The sequence below is a fragment of the Rhineura floridana genome, chromosome 20 (assembly GCF_030035675.1).
Source record: "Rhineura floridana isolate rRhiFlo1 chromosome 20, rRhiFlo1.hap2, whole genome shotgun sequence".
NCBI lineage: Eukaryota > Metazoa > Chordata > Lepidosauria > Squamata > Rhineuridae > Rhineura > Rhineura floridana.
This window is the reverse complement of record NC_084499.1, coordinates 20,171,776-20,192,781: the sequence shown is the minus strand read 5'-3', so window position 1 is coordinate 20,192,781 and position 21,006 is coordinate 20,171,776. Positions and strand designations below refer to the sequence as shown.

General features: G+C 44.6%; 1 protein-coding gene across 1 annotated transcript in view; it reads right to left on the bottom strand.

Moving 5' to 3' along the window:
- Positions 1-14,129, bottom strand: part of PRRX2 (paired related homeobox 2) — a 64,434-nt gene extending 50,305 nt beyond the window's left edge. The window contains exon 1 of the mRNA XM_061604227.1: positions 13,840-14,129. Coding sequence (XP_061460211.1) covers positions 13,840-14,098 — 259 coding nt within the window. The 5' untranslated portion in view covers positions 14,099-14,129. The remainder of the gene's footprint in view (positions 1-13,839) is intronic.
- Positions 14,130-21,006: the final 6,877 nt, after the last annotated feature.

Below are 21,006 nucleotides of genomic sequence, written 5' to 3'. Positions count from 1 at the left end.
TTGCTCCTCCCACTTTTGCCTCTGGCCCCGCCCACCCCTTGCATGCGGCCCCCAGAAGGGAATGCAGTCCTCGGGCTGAAAAGGTCTTCCATCTCTGCATTATATCATGAAGTGCCTGGGCGAGCAAAAACAACAACAAAAGGGACTTTATCGATAGCTAGCAGCCTCGTACCTGCCGTCGTTTGGGGGTTTTAAGAAGCAAACAAAAAATCAGTGCCATGTTGAAACCGGTGCTTAAAATCGGTGCAGTTTGGAAAGGTTCAGTCCACCATGTTGATTCAAAATGGCATCCAATTGTATCCAAAAGTTCTATGCCGCCCTGGACTCCTACTGGGAGAAAGGGCGGGATATAAATCTAATAAATAAATAAATATCAGACCAGAGAGCACAACCTGCTCCTTGATTTCAGGAAAGAACATGCCAAATTTGGTTATGGTATCTTCAGAGGTGTCCAAATGCCTAGTGAATGGACAAATAACTTTCCAAAATATATAGCAGATCACCTGGAAATGGATCAGCCTCAGTCTAGTTCCTTAAGAATCAGCAACATATATGAGTCGTATAACTAGTCCCAGGTAGAACACTGGCAGTGGCATTTTGCACTAACTGGAGTTTCAAGGAAGTCTTCAAAGGCAGCCCCTCACACACTACATGACAGCAGTCAAACTTGAAGGCTACTGCTGCGTAACGATAACCACGGTCGAGTTACCTTTGTTCAGGAGGGATCACTGCTGGAGGGTGCACCAGCCTAAGACATCATTCCTACTCGCCTCACAGCTCCCAGCCAGAATCCAGCCAGACTTAAATGCGCACATGCCTCATTTTGGATCAGGAACATCACAGTCAACATTTAACACAAAAGGGTGATGTTGTTAGCTAATAAGGAGCTAGGGTGACCTGGATACAGCTCTGTGCTGTTACGGATTTTTTTTCCAGTTCCGTATGTAATAATTAAAATCATTGCAACTAGATAACCCTGTTTGGCCATGCTGATGTCGCAATAAGTCTCTTTGTGGCAGCTTTACGGACAATGGGGCTGGGGGCTGGGGAGTTGAATGTTAGAGGAGAAGGGTCTGCTCTTTCTTATGTTCTGGGGTGGTGAGAGACTTTATTATCCCCTCTGGGGGATTCCTTCCAAAAACACCATCTAAGAGAGGTTCATAGCGTGGTGATAACAGCAAAGGACTGCTCCATCTCGGCTTGTATCCAACATTAGCCATACTCAGATTAGGCCCGCTGTAATTAACACACATGACTGAGTGGTTAACAGGGGCCATTAGCCATGATGGCCATGCTCTGTCTCCACGGTCTGAGGCAGTATGCTTCTGAAGACCAGTTGCTGGAAACTGCAGGAGGGGACAGCGCTCTTGTGTTCAGGTCTTCCTTGTGGTGTTCCCATTGGGGTATCTGGCTGGCCACTGTGAGAACAGTGCTGGGCTATGATGGGCCATTGCCCTGATCCATCAGGACTGTTCTTAAGTCAGATCATTTAGTAAGTCTCTCTACTCTGAGTGAAACCAAGTTGGATACAAGCCTTGGTCATCTTTAACTTTTTAACTTGTTATTTTTGGTGCTGGATCAAAAAGTTCCTTGATGGGATGTTTAATGCCTTTCTTTAGTTGATTAACTCTTATGTTTTGTTTGCTGGGGTGGGGTAGTTATGATATTATGGGTTGTATTTACCTAAGTTCTATTCAGAGTACACCCATTGAAATTAATGCCCCTAATTTACCCATGCCCGTTGTTTTCAATGGGTCTGCTCTGATTAGGACTAAGATTGGACACAAACCATGTCTTTTTTATATATACCGGAGTGTATCCAAGGTATGGATGGGTGAGAAATCTGATTCAGTTTGCATTTCAAGCCAAATCTATCAAATTCGCACTTTCCGAAACAATAAAAAAGTAAATGTGCTGCCTTCAAGTCGATTTCTGACTTATGGCCACCCTATGAATAGGGTTATCATGGTAAGTGGTATTCAGAGGTGGTTTTACCATTGCCTCCCTCTAAGGCTGTGTGGGGATTTGAACCCTGGTCTCCCAGGTCATAGTCCAACACTCTAACCACCAACAGAAATAACAGCCCATCCTTTGAAATATGCAACTATCTGAATTTTGCAGTGCAAGTTCTCCAACCAAGCAGTGTTTACATATTAGGGAAATGTGTGCATAAAAATGAATATATTCATGAAAATAACTTACAAAAATGTGATATATTAGGAGAAATTGCTTGTAAAAATGTGTACCAAATGTGTCAAAACAGCATACAAAAAAGGTGTCTGTTAGGAGAAGTCCACACTAAAATGCTGAAGAATTTTCATGAGATTTTGTTCTTTTTAAAAAATACAAATGAATTGCTGCAGAAATGTGGAGAACCAAGGACTAAAATCTGTCCAGGCATCTCTCATGTAAGTAAAAGAATACATACAGCAGATTTTGTCAAGTTTACTTGCTGAACTCAACCACAAACATTTGCAGGGGAATGCTTAACCCATAAGGGGTCTGACTGAGTTCAATGGGACTTACTTCCTTCTTGGGATGTGAGAATCTGTCAAATTTGGTTTCTCTCTGAGTTTATTTTTTATTTGTTTGTTTATTATTTCTCCTGAGCTCTCATTTTTTTCAGTCCTAAACTCAGTTCCCCACATTTCCACATCAGTTTGTGATTTTTTTTAAGTCCTCGCAAGAATTCATCAGCAAATGGTCACATTTCTCCAAATATTTTACCTAATATACACATGTTTTGCAAACCAATTTCCCCATAAATAATGCATCTCTATGTTGTTTTTCCTAAGTATGTATGTTAATGTGCCGTTTACCCTGGTGAATGCAGTTTTGTACACATCCGGAGTACCGCGTTGCAAACTACAGAGACGTGCAAATTTCGAAAGATGGCTGCAATTCGGTTGGTGTACTGTTTCAGAAAGGGTGGATTAGGTAAGTTTGCCTTTAAGGGCCGAATTGAATCAAATCCCTCTCCTGTCCCTACTTCTTCGTAAGCTTGCTTCAGTAACATTCCAGATTCTTTACATCTTCTTTGAAGACCCTTCCTAGAATCCAGTAGGAAAATGAATTAGGAATCATCAGTGGTAATTTAAAGGACCTTTGGGAAAACCCTAGCCAAACAAACCAAGAAGGCAGAAACGTACGCATGCATCGATTTCCAAATGCAACCCCCCTCCTTTTTCCCCCTAAAGACAGAGTTGAGACTTTAATTTCCTGCTGAGGACGGTGCTACGGAAAGAATAAAGAGCATAGGAGAAGATCCTGTTGCGAGAGACTTGGGTCTACTTCTCTGGAGACATCTTCCAAAATGCCTTGATCAAACTGGGAGAGACGTGGAAACAACTTTTCTGTTCTCTTCTCTGTGAACATAAAGACCCTGTAAAAGGCCACTTTTCTGGGTTTTACAAGGTCTCTGTTCCCTTTAGTTCCCAGAAGGGCTGCTTTTCGATTTCTTTATGAGTTTTGGCTTCTTTCGCTTCTGACAGAGACGAAAAGTGGCCGTCGACTTCGTGACCAGTCCCCACACACACAAGTCAAATGGATATCCCTTCACTCCCACCATCATAAAGAAACCCCCAAGGCTAATTTTTGACTCTTACGTTTATGGCAAGCAACAGCTCTGTTCTGTATCTTCCAGCGGGAGAAGGTGTTTGCACAAGTGAGCCAGTGGACATCTCTTATGGGAACACAAGTTTAAAAGGCAAAAATGCATAATTGCATACAGATATTTCCCCTCTCTCTCTCTCTCTCTCTCTCTCTCTCTCTCTCTCTCTCACACACACACACACACACACACACACACACACACAAATTCAAGTGTTTATGGCGTTCAAATCACTTCTGTCCTTCTGTTCCGTTTGAAGTTGGCTACTCCTGGTCTGGAATTTTATTGCGGTTATTCCAGCAAAGTGGCAATAGAGAAGAGTGTCTTAAATCATGATGATTTAAATAATAAAAAAACCACTCAACAATGCATCCCATTGTTATGACTCTGGAGCATTCTTGCTATGAAAATGAAGGAGGAGCAATGAAGCACTGGGGCCTGTCTTTTACTGGACCAATTTTCATTGGAATGGTAAGATCTTTTTAAAAGATTAGGATGAGTCTCCGGCTCCCTAATGGAGCCATGGTTGGAACCCAAGGGTCTGAAATCTGCTCGAATGTTAAGTCGAGGCAAAGTCTGTGTGGGTCAGCAAATACATATTATTTTTCCCTCTGCTATGCGACAAAATGTGAGAGTGCGGAAGGCAGAGGAGGGAATTTTTTTTAAAAAAAACCCACAAATTAAAACCCAATCTTTCATTTTGCTGCTGCACAGAGCAATTTAGCACATACACACACATCTTGTTTGATACATTCAGAAACATACAGTAATTCTGGGGCTGTCATCCAATTGAATGAATCTCTGTCAGCTACTAGTACAAGTTTCAGACCACTAACTGATTAAACATTATCATTCCTGCACATACTTCCTTGGGTGCTCATGAGACTAACATAGGCTCATAACTTTCAGTGGGCTTACTCTGAGTAGAACTTAATTGGCTACAACACATGAAAGTCAATAGAGCCTTGGTTCATCATGAGAAAGCCTTGTTCCATTGCTCAAAGGAAAAGCAATGCAATTCCCTGCATGTTTACTTAGTTAACTCAGTCCACTTGGGCTGTCTCCAATGTTAGTCCCACTCAGTGTAGACCCAGTGGATAGGTCCATTCATTTTTATGGGTCTACTCTAAGTAGAATTTAGCTGGATCCAACCCACTGTGTACAGTCTGGTAAGTGTGCATAAGATTATAGATGGTATTCAATGCTATTCCAGCTCAGAGTAGACCCACTGAAGCTAATAGACATGACCAACAGGTTTGTTCATTTCAGTGGGTCCACTCTTAAGTAGGACTTAAGTTGTGCTCAATTAATCCATCCAGAAATAAGCACCATTGTGCTGAAGGGGTCTTACCCCCTCAGCTAAGATTAGTGCTTTGTCATGAGTAACTTTAGCTAGGTTCTTATTTGACGGGGAGGCAGGCAAAAGGATGGCAAGAAAGAGCAATATATCTAGTATGCCCCCACAGTATGCTTGGGACCTGATTATCCAACGGGAGCATGGTTCATCTATGTTTACTCATGAAGATCCTAACAGCACCAAGAACAGGTGCATCCACATGAAAACAGGACCTCAGCGACTAGCCAATGGATCAGCTAGCTTAATCAAGTGGAAGCATTTCAATGGATGAAAAACTAATCTCCCGAATGATTACTTGGAAGATTTATATACTTATGTTGATACTTTTTGGATCATTTTTAATACAAATGCTTAAAAAAATACTCCTCACAGATGACATTTTTTAATCCTCTTGAAACTCTGCCAGCATTCCAGTGTAAATTACTCCTAACGTGTGTATTTTTGTACGCAGTTTGGCCTAATATACACAATTCTGCAAGCAATCGAATGCATTTTTATATGCATTTTTAATGAATGCTTCTTGAGCTATATCTGCTTTTGTACACATTATTTGGTTAGAGAACCTCATCACAAGATTTGCACAAGAAGTGCAATTTTCAAAGGAGAGCTGTGTTTTGGTTCACATATAGATTTGGAAAGGTTTCAGTAGGGAAGCAGTAGGTTCACATTAAAATCCTAACCAAATCCTTCCTGGCCCTCTTTCGGGTAACACTCTAGAGCCCATCTAGAGATGGGAAAGAAATTCAGTTCAGTTCACAAAGACGAAACTATCACATTTGCACTTTCCAAAACCTTATGAGAACCAAAACAGCTATCCTTGGAAATTTGCACCTATCCAGACTTTGAGTGCAGTTCTCTAACCAACCAAACAACCAAACAACAGTATACATAAAAATGAACATATGAGTGAAAAATAACTTTACAAAAATGCATTATGTTAGGAGAAATGGCTTGCAAAAATGTGTCTCTGAGTCAAAACTGAATACAACATTTGTTTATTAGGACAAATTTGCACTCAAATGCTGAAGAATTTTCATAATGATTTTTTTTTAAGCCATTTGTTGCAGAAATGTGGAGAACTGAACATTGGAAAAATGAGAAACAGAGAAAACCAAAATTGACAGACCTTTCCTTCCCTAGGCACATCTTTAATATTCTCTCTGTGTTTCTCTCATGCACTCACAAACACACACACACATTTAAACATTTTGAAAGGATTATAGACACATCTCGAATGTTTTTAGTTTTGCAGTTTAGTTGTGGCTGAGTCTAAGAGTCAAAGGGTTGCCCTTTATCCTTTAGTCTAATAACAGAAACAACAACAAAAGCTGCAACGGTCTTCAGAGCCAACTGTGGTACATACCACCCACAGAAACGTGTACACTTTTTTCATGCAGCCATACAGAAGCTCAGAGGATTTTTTTTTAACATGGAGAAGGTGTGCCCCCTCACCATCTAATCATCACCAAAATAGTCCAGAAGTTTCTCCATCATATTCACACCGTTTTATTATACCAAGATTGACTCTCGCACACTGAAGATTCCTTTCACCCTATTTTGGATGCACTTGCTGTTGTTTTGAATAATCCCTAAGCACTTTGAAACTTTCAGCCGGAGCAACTGAAGCACAGGCTTTTCACTGAAATCAACAGAACTTAATAAAAGTGCTTTACCCTGCGTGAACTGTAACCCATTTAATAATAATAATAATAATAATAATAATAATAATAATAATAACTAAGGCATTTTCCAATTAAGGCTGCATTTATTAGAAAAGCACAGATACTTCTGGGGATGAATACCACTGTATTTCCCCCAAACCATAAGATGCTCCAAGCCATCACTTTTCTTTTTCAACATCTGACCAATGCTGTGGTAGAGTTTTGGCAAGCCAATTACAAAGATGTTTAGAACAGCAGATTTAGGACAGGCCATTTTAAAAACAGAGACAACAACAGCAACACAGGCCTAGCATACATCAGCTGATACTCATGGCAGTAGGTGCATATGCAATTCATGGGACATGTACAGTCAATATATTTTTGCACTTACACCCCTTGTTCCCCCACTTTGCAAAAATCCCAGGGCCCTCGTCCCCAAATAAAAAGCCAGTTGCTAGCCTTGCAAGGCATCACAGGAGCGGCGTGAGGCAGCCCCTGAACCTTTGCACCAGGGAGAATGAATATTAACTGTTCTGGGCACACGTACTTAAAACGCACTAGGGAGCAGCAGACAGCGGATGCATTAAAAAGCGACTTCCGAACATGAAAGTAACCTCTGATCAGATTAAGACATGCATCTACTAAACCCCTCTGTTAGTTTCACACAAGCTGGTCTGCCAAATGAGACTTGAGTTAACTGACACGGATCTTGCAAATTGCCTCTTTTTTTAGCGGGGGGAGGCTTTTAGGACGCAAGAATGCACAGTGGGGCATTCTTAATAATAATTCGCCCTCTGTGATGATTTTAGTTTGGTTTTTACAAGTATTTTTTTTTTTTAAAAAACAAGCTATTGTCAAACACATGAATTCATCCCATTCGCCGGTTGAAACATTCTCCAAAGCTGAAGCAAGCAAAGGGCTTGCATAACCAGCAGAGAGACAATCTGGCCTAATAATGGGTGATAAACTCCTACTTTCCTGTCCCCTGTTTACTGAATGCCATCCCAGTCTCTCTCTTTTTTGGTCATTCTCTTTCCTGCTGCCAGCAACTTTTGCCGTGTCCTTGGAAATATGAAATGCAGCCCAATCTGGACCTGAGCCTGTGGAAGTAAACCCTGCTAACTTCAGTGGACATGCTCCCATGTAAACGTACATAGAACTGCAGTCTTGAAAACAGCTGTGCTTTTTCCTCACCCCAAGAAGAAATCCATAAATTCTGCTTTACCTGCATTACAAATAGAGGTGGAGGTGGTGATTGGAAGCCGCATTCAAAACAGGGCATGGGCTGAGCATGTACTGCATGAACATTGGGTAGTCCTATTATGTCTCTGTATTTTATATCTTGCGATTTTTGTTGATTATTGTTATTATTGTATGTTGTACACCACCCAGGGAGCCATTGGCTAAGGGCGGTTTATAAATGAAATGAAATAAATAAATAAATAAATAAATAAATAAACTCCGCGGACGGTCTGGAGTAGAAGGATCATGAGAACAGCTTACGCTTACCCCAGGAGAAATATACTCCAGAGGTAAACTTCTGTACAGATGTGGGGGAACAATGCTATCCACACACACGCACCCCAAAAAGACATGATTGGCACAAGGCTTCAAGCAGAGGCCCCAATCAAGCTCACCGTTGGTCCTTGCCGCTGAGACAACGGGTTGTATTCAACTACGTGGACCCATTGAAATGAATGAATCTAAGTTAGTGTATCTTTCAACTTCAATGGGTCTATTCTGAGTAGGACTAGCACTGAATACCACCCAATGGCCTGGCTACAGACATTCTCCCACAGGGCTTGATTTGGCAGCTGGACGTCAGAACTGTCTCATCCGGAAGATGGATTGCAATGAGAAGAAAGACCAATATTATGTATTTAGTGAGGATGCATCTCTGTGTTTGGCCTGTTCCTCTCGTGGAAGCATCCCCTTAAGGTTGCATTCAGCTGATGGAAATGCATGGCTGAACTAGCCTGCCCTCAGAAGCTGCAGGGGGTGGTATGGGAGAGGGCAATCTGTGTGGCAGCCCCTACGTTGTGCAATGGCCTCCTGACAGGAGTGCATCTCCTGGCATCTTCTCTGTACAGCTTTTGTCACGCGCTGAAGATGCACTTCTCCACCCTGCCTTTTGTCCCTTGAGATGCATATTTTTAGGACCCTCTCTAATTGCAATTGTAATTTGTCTTAAACTGTTTTCTAGTGGTGTGTTTTAAGCTGTTCTGACCTGCCCTGGGACCTACTACAGAAGGGTGGGCTGCTATTATTATTATTATTATTATTATTATTATTACCACTACCACTACCACTACTACTCATTCATCATTGGTGATCACTGGTGGCCGAGTAAGAATGTCTTCCAAGATAAGGTCTTTAACGGTGGGTCCGTAAGTGACTGTGGAGGCCAATTCTGGATCCACACAGCCTCCCACAGTGAGGACATCGGTTTCCAGATGGAAGATGGTTGCGATGAGGGTTTGTTTGACGTGCCTTCCGCTTAGCTCGTTTGTCCCTCCTAATTGCGATTGTAATTTATTTTAATCTGTTTTCTAGTGGTGTGTTTTAAGCAGTTTTGACCTGCCCCGGGATGTTACTACTGCTACTACTACTACTACTGCTACTACTACTACTACTGCTACTACTACTACTACTGCATCTAATATTGAGGTCACCTAAGTTCTCTCCAGGCCCTTTCCATGCACTGCGATGCTTAAGCCTATAGCCTGCATTCTGGCCAAGGGGAATCCTGTTCCTTTACTTTCCTTATCTTCACGTTAACACCATGGAGTAGATCAACATTATTATACTCATTTTACAGATTGGGGGGTGGGGGACACAAAATTGAGCTGTAATGGAGCCCCAGTTCTTGCAGGATGAAGCTGGGATTTGAGTCCAGCACTCCGCCATAATGGACAGCTAATTGTCCTCTGTAAAATACCTGTCACCCCGGTTATGCAAGACAACAAGGTCTCATAATACTGGAACTGAGGGACACTCAATGAAGATGAATGTTGGAAGATTCAGGGCAGGCACAAGGAAGAACTTTTTCACACAGTGTATAGTTAACCTATGGAACACACTCTCACAGGAGTCAGGGATGGCCACCAACTTGGATGACTTTGAAAGGGGGATTAGACAAATGCATGGAGGATCAGGCTATCAATGGCTACTAGCCAGGATGACTCTGTCCTGCCCCCACTATCAGAGGCAATATGGCTCAATACAGGTTGCTGGGAATCACAAGAGGGGAGAGTGCTCTTGCGCTCAGGTCCTGCTTGTGGGCTTCCCATAATGGTTGGCCACTGTGCGGACAGGAGGCCGGACTAGATGGGCCCCCTTTGGCCTGACCCAGCAGGACTCTGCTTATGTTCTTGTGAAGCAAAGCAGTGACTCAGATCCCTTTATGGTTTGGGTAGCATGGGGTTCACACCGATTTCTTGATCAGACCCCAGAGTTGTCACCCTACCTATGTTCTCATCCCTAACAGCATTTGAGATTTGAATTGAAGTTGGGATGGAAACTGAGATTTCCATACGGTCCCTATACGGTCTCGGCTCAGTTTATCTTACGGAGCGCCTTCAACGCCACCAATTATGCCGCCCGACAAGATCAGCCACTCAAGGCCTTCTCTCAATCCCGCCGACAAAAACAGCTAGATTGGCGGGTACAAGAGAGAGGGCATTCTCAGTGGCGGCCCCCACTCTCTGGAACTCCCTCCCACAAGATCTCCGGCACGCCTCTTCCCTAAATGTATTCCGTAAAGCCTTAAAGACCTGGCTCTTTCAACAGGCCTTTGGGATCTCCAGGGAGGGTTAATTACTGTGACTGAAATGCATCCTACCCTGTTTTAATATTGTTGCTGCTGTATTATTCTCATACTGTTTTTATTGTATTATTGTATTTTATCTCATTGTGTTTTAACTGTTTTGTACGTCGCCTAGAGTGGCCTTTGGCCAGATAGGCGACACAGAAATTAAATTTATTATTTATTATTATTGTTATTCCAACAGTGGGATACACAACAGGGGGAGGGTCAGTTTGACTTGACTTTTTAAGAGCAACTCTGCCAGGAGAGCAGCTTTTCTTTACACAACTGGAAGACAAGCATGATCAGTTGCCTGCTACCATCTGCCGGCCAAGCTACTCTCAGAGGCACAGGAGCAAAGGGCTGGAAAAACCATGGCAACCTGAATGGCTGCCCCAAGCACTTGACCGAAGGGCAAGCTACAATCCCCCTCCCCCAATAAATATATTTAATATAAAGCATCTATACACCACCAGTCGTTCTGAGTAGGATTTTGGGGTTGTGTGCATTGCGACCTTAATAAATGATAATAAATGAATCCTAGGAAGGTGGGAATTAGGCGTTTGAGTCACACCTCTGCCAGTGGTGGCCACATGCAAGCTATCATGGATCCATATGGCTCAGTATTGGCTACACTGTCTGGCAACAGAGGCTCTGCAGAGTTTCAGACAGAGCTGGAGATGCCATTGGCAGATGCTCGACTTCTGAGCTACAACCCTTTCCCTAAAAATAAGAATAAGTTTCTAGTCCTCATACTTCTGAATAAAGGGCTGAATAAAATAGGAAAAATATAATGGCTGAGTTGAAGGGTACATCACCTCATTATCGTCCACACTGACTGGCAGTAGCTCTTCAAGGTGTTTCAGGCAGAAGTTTCCCCCAGCCTTACCTGAAGATGCCTGTGGGATTGAAGGCAGATACTCCACCCTTGAGCTACAGTCGTTCCCCTTACTTCATAAGGTGGTCATTTAGATGGATGGGGACGTCTGCAGGTGTCATTTTCCCCCGGCATATGAATTACGGCAGTTTGTGTCAGTTTTAATTAATATAATTAACTGGGAACATATGTGACAAATTTATACCCCTGAAAGCCTTTCAAGGATCCTGAATGCACAGTGTGCTCCAGAGGAAGATTCTTGAGATCTGGGCTGGGCGCTTAAGTCCTGTTGATCCCAAATCTAACGGGACATCCTCCTGTTCAGACCCCGTTGAAATGAGTGGGATGGAGGCCGGAACATTTGCAGTTCATCTCAATGGGGCTTTGCTCGGGATGTTTTGCTGGCTGCGGACATCGATTCCAAGGCTTCTGGCATTTTCAGATGCAACACCCCCCCAAAAAAGGAGCACCTTTGCATCTCTTGTGCCCTGCTGAAGCACAAGCATGAATGTCGATAATGCAAGGCCCACAGCAGGAGGAGACACAAGCCCTGTGACAATCAAACGAGCACTCTGAACAATGCATGCCCACATGCACGCAGCACATTCCCTTTAGGCGCGGGACGCTGTTAGGGTCATGTGTGAAAACATGCTAGGGTATCCCTGGAATCCTCTGGATTGCAGACAAAGCTGTTGCCCTTCTCCTCCACCAACAGAGGCGGTATGCCTCAATATGAGTCTCTGGGGTTCACAAGAGGGGGGACTGCGGTTGCCCTCTTGGCCCGCTTTTGGGGCATCCCAGCGGGCGTTTGGGTGGTCACTATGAGAACAGGACACTGGTCTAGATCCAAGAGGGCTCTGCTAATGTTCTGCCTCTACTGACGGAGAAAAAACATGCCTCTGAACACCAGTTGCTGGGAGCTGCAAGAGGGAAGAGTGCTCTTGCACTCAGGACCTGCTTGTGGGCTTCCCAAAACAGGCATCTGGCTGGCCACTGTGAGAACAGGAGGCTGGACACGTATGGGCCCCTTTGGCCCGATCCAGCAGAGCTCTGCTTATGGTCTTACGTTCTACAGATAATAATAATAATAATAATAATAAATCTTACTGCTAACCATAAAGTGGGTTTAGCTCTGCCCTTAACAGCAAAGGGCACTTTATTGTAACAGCAAGTATAATCATATTTGAGACAGAATCTAGGTGAAGGTCCTTGCTTTGCGTGTGTAGATGTTCAAGCTGGTCCTGTTGACTCCCAAGTAAGTACGCAAAGGCGGTTGTTAAATCCAAGCACCGTTAGAGGCTGCACATTTTGTGCCCCTTGCCCCAGGAGTATGCCTATATGAGTGGCAATAATTTCAGCATCAATGTGCTCGATGGTGGCGACGAACCAATAAACGATTGTCCAGCCAACGCAACATCCCACTGATAGCTACGGCAGGACTAAGCCCCTTCTAACTGCCTGGGATCTTCTCACTTATGCAGCTGTTGCTGAGGGTGTGTTTCATAACGGAGACAATAGCCTGCAAGGCGCTTTCTCATGTGCAAGTTTATTTCAGAGGACACTCTGAATTGTAAGGACACTCCTCTCTTTGGCTTTAAAATGTCTGTTTACCAAACAGGACACACACACTCCTCTGATCCCAATTTCTAAGGGTGTGTGTGGGACAGAGAGAAGGAGAGAATCTATTGCTAACCAGTGGTGCAACCCGTCATTGAAATAGCAGGAACAGGGCACTAGACACTGTACAGAAAATGATAGCGGTCCCAGAGACCCAAATTGAGTGTGGTTATAAACACACACACAGAGAGAGAGAGAGAGAGACCTGCAGGAAAATCACTCTTTCACAAACCTCTTTGCAATGAGTGGGTCCCACGTGCGCATTTATTTCAAGGGCACTTTTGCCGAGGAGAGCATCCTGCAAGGAAGATGTGGAAGGATCCCTGGCGGCAGGCTCATGTGCGGAACTTTTGCGCACCGTCCACATGAGGATGTCCTCATCGAAACACCATCCCGTATTAATCCTCCCCATTTAATCCGGATTTACTGTTTCTTTGGAAATTGGCTAAGTTTAAAAAAAAAAATAACTCACAGAAATGATAAATCCAGATTAAATGGGGAAGGCGGGGAAATATATGGGATGGCGTTTTGATGAGGCATCGTGTGGACATCGCTGGGGAAAAACTCGCCTGTGAGCACAACTTTAGTCCACAACTAAAGGGTGTCTCCTCAGAAGTACAGCCCTGTCAAATTCAATGGGGCTCCCAGCTAAGTGGGCCAACTGGCCATGATGCAGAACTCTGCAGATCCCCCAGAGCTGACCTTTCCCTCCCTAACCAATGGCTAGAAAATGCCCATTTCACAGCTGGTTACATGAGTCGCCCATCCTCACTGCGCCCTTTCGCCACAGATTCTCCAGAAAGTTTTGGGAGATCACCTCTTCTTCCCTCGCCAACCAGCCCCCCCCCCGCAGGCGTCCTTCCTCCCCCCTCCCCAAAAAAAACCCCCACAAAGGAAATAAAAAGCGCTCACCTTCCCGAAGCGCGCCGCCCCCTTCGCTGCCGCTGCTGGCGCCGGAGTGATCCTGCGGCCCCTTGCCGCCCTCCCTCGCCTCCGGCCCGGGCGACTCCTTCGCTCCGCCGTTCATGCCGGCGGCGACCTCCTCCAGATCCAAGAGGTGACTGACGCTGAAGTTTTTCCGAGCCTGCGGGTTGTCTGGCGGAGGGTCCAAGATCCGCACCGGGTTAGGGGCGAACTGCTTGTCCATGCCGAACGCGGCCACGGCTTCCATCGCCGGCGAGGGCTCCAGGGCGCCCCGGCTGAACCCCCACCTCACCCCCAGGCCGCCACCCCCGCCCAGCAGCACCCCCCCACACACCCAACCCCTCCCCAAAACACCGAGCCAGAAGCGGCGAGCCGGCTATTTCCTTTCCTTTCCAATTCCCCCCCCCCAAAAAAAATTCTGCCTCTCCCTTACCCCTGGACTGCCCGCTATACCCCGATCCTCTCCTCCTCCCGCCGCGTATTGCCAGACGGAGAGGAGACGGACGGGTCTTGATCCGCCTCGTGTCGACGTCTGGGGAGGAGGGAAAGCGAGCGAGCTTGTCCCAAACTTTCTCCAACTAGCCTATCAGGCCGACTCTCGCCGCTTCTCCAGTTGGTTCAGAGAGAGACCGAACTCCCCCTAAACACCCCCCCTTTTGCGCAAGGCTCTGAAACTGACAAGAGGTTGGCCCTCTTCTTTTCTGAAACTGACGGAAGCTTCTGAAATTGACCAAGCAGGAGTTTCCGCAGCCTCCCTTCTCTTCTGTAATCGACCTAATAATAATAATAATAATAATAATAATAATAATAATAATAATAATAATAATAATAATAATAATAATAATAATAATAATCTCCTTGACACACACACTCCTCCGTTTTGTGCCGTCTTGCTAGCCCTCTCCTTCACTCCTTCTATATCCAGGGGTGTAGTTGTCGGGGATCAGGGAGGTCTTAGACCCCTTACACTTTGGGGAGCAGGGTCCCTATGTCTCCATCATCCTGCCAGCCAATCAGCATGAAAGGGGAGTGTGTAGGCCACTGGGAAGAGTCTTCTAACCTGCTTCCTTGTCCTTTCCTGCTGATTGGAGCCAATCAGAGTGAAAGGTGGTGAGTCTGCCACTGAGTAGACTCTTCTCAGTAGCTAACACACATCCTCCCTTTTCATGCTGATTGGCTTCTACAGAGGGCTGTTGTGGGAGAGGGCATTCACAAGGATCTCATTCTCATCCCAGCAGCAAAAAAGAGGGGAAGGGTGTGTGGCTGCAACTATCATGAAGGGACCCTGCACTTCTGAGTTTGCCAGTACACTACTGTCTGTAAGTTTTTTGGGGGGAGACAGTGTTTGGAAAGAGGGAGGGGTTAGAGGGAGGAAGAATTACTCTTTATAAATTAAAGTATTCAACTTATTCCTCCGCATCCACCCCCTCCAGTGGGTTGCCTCCAACTAGATGCTACTTGGAGCTGCAGACCCTTTGAAATGAATGGGCCTAAATGAGCCATACCCGTTCATTTTAATGAGTCTACTCTGAGTAGTGGTTTTGGATACAAGCCCTATTCTCTTCTTGTCACTTTTTTTTTATCAGTTAAGTTCCTAAGGAACTTGTAAGTGCTTCTTTTAAAGGACTGTTCAAAGGAAAGGTGTCATTTATTTGAGAAATGTGCAGAATCCCTCCAAACGGACAATATGACCTGTGTGGGATTATGCATACGTTGATCTTGTAAAAAATTTAACTTAGATATTTTTACATAGAGGTGGGAGTTGTGACAGCTTCCAAAATTCTGTCACTTTCCAGCGCGACCACAAACCATGGGAGGGGCTATGCAGATGAGGAGGTGGATCCTGCGCTATTAGAACAGGGCTCAGTGGTCTTGGCTGGGGACCTTTAATTTTCCCTATCTAAACAGTCCCCCCTCAAATTCCATGCAGGGAAAAAAAATCAGTTGCTGCTTTTGTGGTGAAGATCTTCCAGGTTTGAGGCAGATTCCTCTGTTCCTTGTAGGGATGGGTGAGAATTTCGATTCAGTTCACATTTCAAGCAGAATTTAGGAAAATTTGCACTTTCCGAAACAACATGAGAACAGAAACACAACCATCCTTCAAAATTTGCATTTATTAGGATTTGGGGATGCAGTTCGCCAACTAAACAACACTTACAAAAATGCATGTATTAGGGGAAAGTGTGCATAAGAATGAATATATGAGTGAAAATAACGGGCAAAAAGGCATGAAGCGATGAGAAATGGCTTGCAAAAATGTGTACCTTTGTCAAAACTGCCTACATTTTGCACTAAAATGGTGGAGAATTTTCATGAGGACTTTTTTAAAAAACAATTCACAGATCACTGTAGAAATGTAGAGAACTGAATTTGACGATGGCAAAGTGAGAAACTGAGAGAAGCAAAACAGGCAGACCTTTCCATCCCTAGTTCCTTGCTATATAACAGGGAGGGGAGGAATATCTGTGGCCATTCCAGAGGTTGTTGGACTCCAACTTCCATCATCCCTGGCTGCTGGGGATTATGGGATGCCAGGGGTGGGCATGGCCAGAGGGAAAATGAGTGGAGCAACAGGGTGTGGTGCCAAGGCTTGTGCAGTATGCCACATTGCAAGCAAAGACACTTACACACACACGTCTTTTATCCAGGCAAGCACTGAGCAGCAAGTTGAACTCAGTGGCCTTATAGGCCCCTTCCAACTCTTACTATTCCAGAAACAAAGCCCTCTGAAGAGAGATTGAAAGAACTGGGCACGTTTAGCCCAGAGAAGAGAAGACTGAGGGGAGATATGATAGCACTCTTCAAGAACCTGAAAGGTTGTCACACACAGGACGGCCGGGATCTCTTCTCGATCGTCCCAGAGTGCAGAACAAGGAATAATGGGCTCAAGTTACAGGAAGCCAGATTTTGGCTGAACCTCAGGAAAAACTTCCCGACTGACAGTGAAACCAATGGCCTCGGGTGGGTTCTCCAACACTGGAGGTCTTCAAGAGGCAGCCAGGCAGCCACCTGTATGCTGTAACTTGGATTCCTGCATTGAGCAGGGGGTTGGACTAGATGGCCTTAGAGGCCCCTTCCAACTCTACTATTCTAGGATTCTATTCTATGATTCTAAGCAAGAGGCATCATCACAGTTAAGGGTGGGAAAGAAATTAGATTCAGTGAGCATTTAAAGTCAAATCTATCCAATCTGCACTTTCCAAAACAATACGAGAACCAAAACACATAATTTGCACCGATCCAGATTTTGCAATGCAGTTCTCCAGCCAGCCAGTGTTTACCAAAATGCATATTTTAGGGGAAAGTGTGCATAACCATGAATATGCTGGTGAAAATAGCATGCCAAAAATGCATTATGTTAGGAGAAATGGCTTGCAAAATGGGTACATGAGTCGACACTCAACGCTGTCTACAAAAATGTGTTTGTTAGGAGAAATTTGCACTAAAATGCTGAAGAATAATAATTTTAAAAAGCAAATTGCTGCAGAGTCTAAGACTGAGGGGGGGTGAAAGAGAAACTGAGAGAACCGAAAGGGACAGATCCATCCCTAATCAAGGGCCCAGGAAAAACCATTAGAGGAGGGTCTGGAGGAAGGCCAGTGAGCTAAGGTAGAGTCCTGAGGGCCTTATAAAGATGCCTGAAGGGCCACATCTGCTACTCCCAGGCCTAGGTTTCCTTACCTGTGCATTAATGTGTCTTTTTTTCTGCTGTAGGCCATGTGAGTGGTGGCAAGCGATAGGATAGCCCAAGTAAAGACCAGTGACATTTTGCAGGAAGAGCATTTGTTTATCTTCCTATTTGCAGTGCTCAGACTTATGTTCTGCTCCCCATATCACAGGGAACACCAGGGATCTTCTCTTAGGTATGAGAAGAGACAGATAGTTCCAACAGGGATGCATGGACAGAGGGGGATGCCTTTAACCCATCCCACAAGCACTTGAAATCCCAGCATATTTCGGGGCGGTAGTTGAGAGAAGGAGCCTTATCTCCTTCAACCTCCCTGGAAATGAGGAATCTCTGTCAGCCCGGGGGCCACATTCTTTTCTAGGCAACCTCCTGAGGGCCACATCCCAGCAGTGGGCAGGGCCAGAGGGAAAAATGGGTGGAGCGGCACATACAAAATTTTACCTTTGTAGAGTAGACTAGTTTCTACAGACACAAGCACACTCTTCGCCATCCTCCATCAAGGGATGCAGGAGAGCTGGAGGGCACCTTCTACCCAAGCAAAAACATTTAGGTTGTGAAGCAAGACCAGCAAGTGGTGCACCTGAGGAGAGTTCCAAGGGCCAGACAGAAAGGCTTGGTGGGCCACTTTGGTCCCCGGGCCAGAGGTCTTTCGATCCTGGTCTAAACCTTGGCTGAGCTCCTTCAGGTGGAAAGGCAGGATATAAATTCAATAAATAATGAAGCAAGCCATTGCTAAGAGCTCCATGTGGACAGCAGAAACGCAGATGCGAGGAAACAGGCAAACAAAAGTTTCGGCATCAACATGAACGTTGTAGCAGATCCTTAATAGCTCCTCTGGAAGGAGGCGGTTTGCATCGGTGCCTGATTGCCTGCCAAACACTTGATTTTCCGTTCATACCGTGACTAAAATAAAAAACCAAGTAAGCGAATTCATGGCAGAGGGATTTGTTCAACCTCGGTCTTACAGGCTGGGATCTTTTCCAGCAGCTGACAATCCTGAAGTTTTTTTCACCAGCACCGATATATTCTATTTTCATTGGCAGTTTTTGGAGTACATGAATCAGATAAAAAAAAGAGAAGAAAAGAAAAAGGCTCTTGTCTGTAACGAAAATGACAACTGACTTTGCCTGGTGATGTCATCAAGCGGCACTTTTCATACAATGCAATATTTTAAAACTGAACACGATAGAGTCCGTTGCTCGTTTCTCCCTGTTACCCTTCTAAATGCATAAAAGGCGTGAAAAATCCAGGAGTGTGTTCAAAAAGAAAAAGATCTGTTTTGATCGTAGTTGCTTATTTCAGTGATGGCTGCTGAAAACAGTCTGTTTTGGTGGAAATATGTCAAACCGGCCGATTCCTCAAATGGAATCCAGAAGCCGTAGCAACAGTCAATAAATTAGTGACGGATGGGCTGTTGCCCCTGACCAGGGTCCTTCCTGGGTGAAATATTCCTCTTACCGAGCCATCATGAATGGATTTGGAAAGGTTACAACTAAAAAGTTTGCTCTTAAAACAAAATCCAAGGAGATTTACTTGGCAGCTCTTCAACTTTCGATGGATGGCCTTGGCCAAACTATCTCCAAACCATGCCCGTGATTTTCAGCCGGAGAAATGATAAACCACTGCCACTCAGGTGCATTGCCTTATACTGAGTCAAACGGTTGGTCCATCTAGCTGAGTATTGTCTACACTGACTGGCAGCGGCTGTCCTGTTTCAAGCAGGGGACATTCCCAGCCCTGCCTGAAGATGCCACTGGGGAGTGAACCGGGGACCTTCTGCATGCAAAACAGGTGCTCTGCTGCTGAACTATGGCTCTTTCCCAAATATAGCTCTGTCCTGACTTTTAACGACTGTAATTTAAAGCTGTATAAGGAGCTCATGAAGGCAAGAAATCTGTCATATTCTGCTAATTTTAGAGGGCTGTTCACTTCCTATACCAGGGATAGTGAACTTATTTTATCCCAAGGGCCATATTCCCTTGGGGGGGGGCACATGTCAATGATGGGCGGGGCCATAGGAAAAAAGGGCGGGCCAGCATCAGAGGCGACTCTTACCTTAATACAGGAGGGTATGTCCTACAGTAGGCAAAACCCAAGGGTTTCTATTAGGGACGGGGGAGAATTTTGATTCAGTTCGCAATTTCAAGCCAAATCTATCAAATCTGCTCTTTCCAAAACAGCATGAGAACCAAAACAAAACCATCCTTTGAATTTTGCACTTGTTTGAATTTTGCAATGCAGTTCGCCATCCAAACAATGGTTACAAAAATCCACATACCAGAGGAAAGTGTGCATAAAAATGTGTGTATGAGTGGAAATGACATGCAAAGATGCATTATTATATTAGGAGAAAAGGCTTGCAAAAATGTGTACATTTGTCAAAACTGCCTACAAAAATGTGTTTATTAGGAGAAATTCACACTCGAATCCTGGAGAATTTTCATGAGGATTTTTTTTTTAAAAGATGCAAATTGCTGCAGAAATGTGGAGAACTGAATTTAAGATTGGAAAAATGAGAAACTGAGAGAACTGAAAGTGACAGATCTTTGATCCACCTCTGAGCTATAATTTTAAGATTAGTTTCTAAGACTCAGAGCAGGGTGATTCTGCCTTCAGAGCCATGCCCCCAAACCTTCCTCTCTGAGGAAAATAAGTCCTGGAGCATGGAATGGAAGGCACAACTCTGTTGACCATTTAAGCATCTCTCTCTCACAAACACACACCCAGAAAGAGGGTACACCAGAGGATACACTTGTGCATACAATGTGGGTCTGGCTGGCCCCTTTTCAAGGATGAACAATAAACTAACTTGTCTCATATGACTGAGTGTAATTGAATCTGGAGATGGCCATCAGCAGCAGCGGTCAGCAGTGGTCAGCAGCAGCAGTGTGGCAAATGGCTACAGACGGGCTAATGGCCACTGTTGATCATGGCTACTCTCTAGCCTTTCCATCTGTCTGACTCTGACTGTCTCTGGCCGCGAAAACTTACCTGGAGGGTGGGAATGGGTGAATCTCTCAGTTTTTCTTTCTCTCACTTTCTCCTTTTTCTAGGCTTCATCAGTCCACATCAGTTTGTGAATATTTGCCTTTAAGTCCTCGAGAAAATTCATCAACATTTTGGTGCAAATGTACCTTAATATACACATGTTGGTAAGCAATTTCCCCTAACATATACAATTTTTGCAAGCAATTCCCCTTGATATAATGCATCTTTATATGGTGGTTTTTTCCCCCATGAATCCATGCACTTTTTAGGCACACCTTGTATGCATTTTTGGTACATGTCGCTGGAGAACTGCCCTGCAAAGCATAGAGAAGGGCAAATTCCTGAAGGACGGCTGAGTTTCGATCTGTGCATTGTTTTGGGAAGTGCAAATTAGGTAGGTTCGCCTTCAAAGTTGAAGTGAACCGAATTTCTCCCCGCATCGCCACTGATGGGGTTCAGCCTTGTGGCTGCAGGGGACA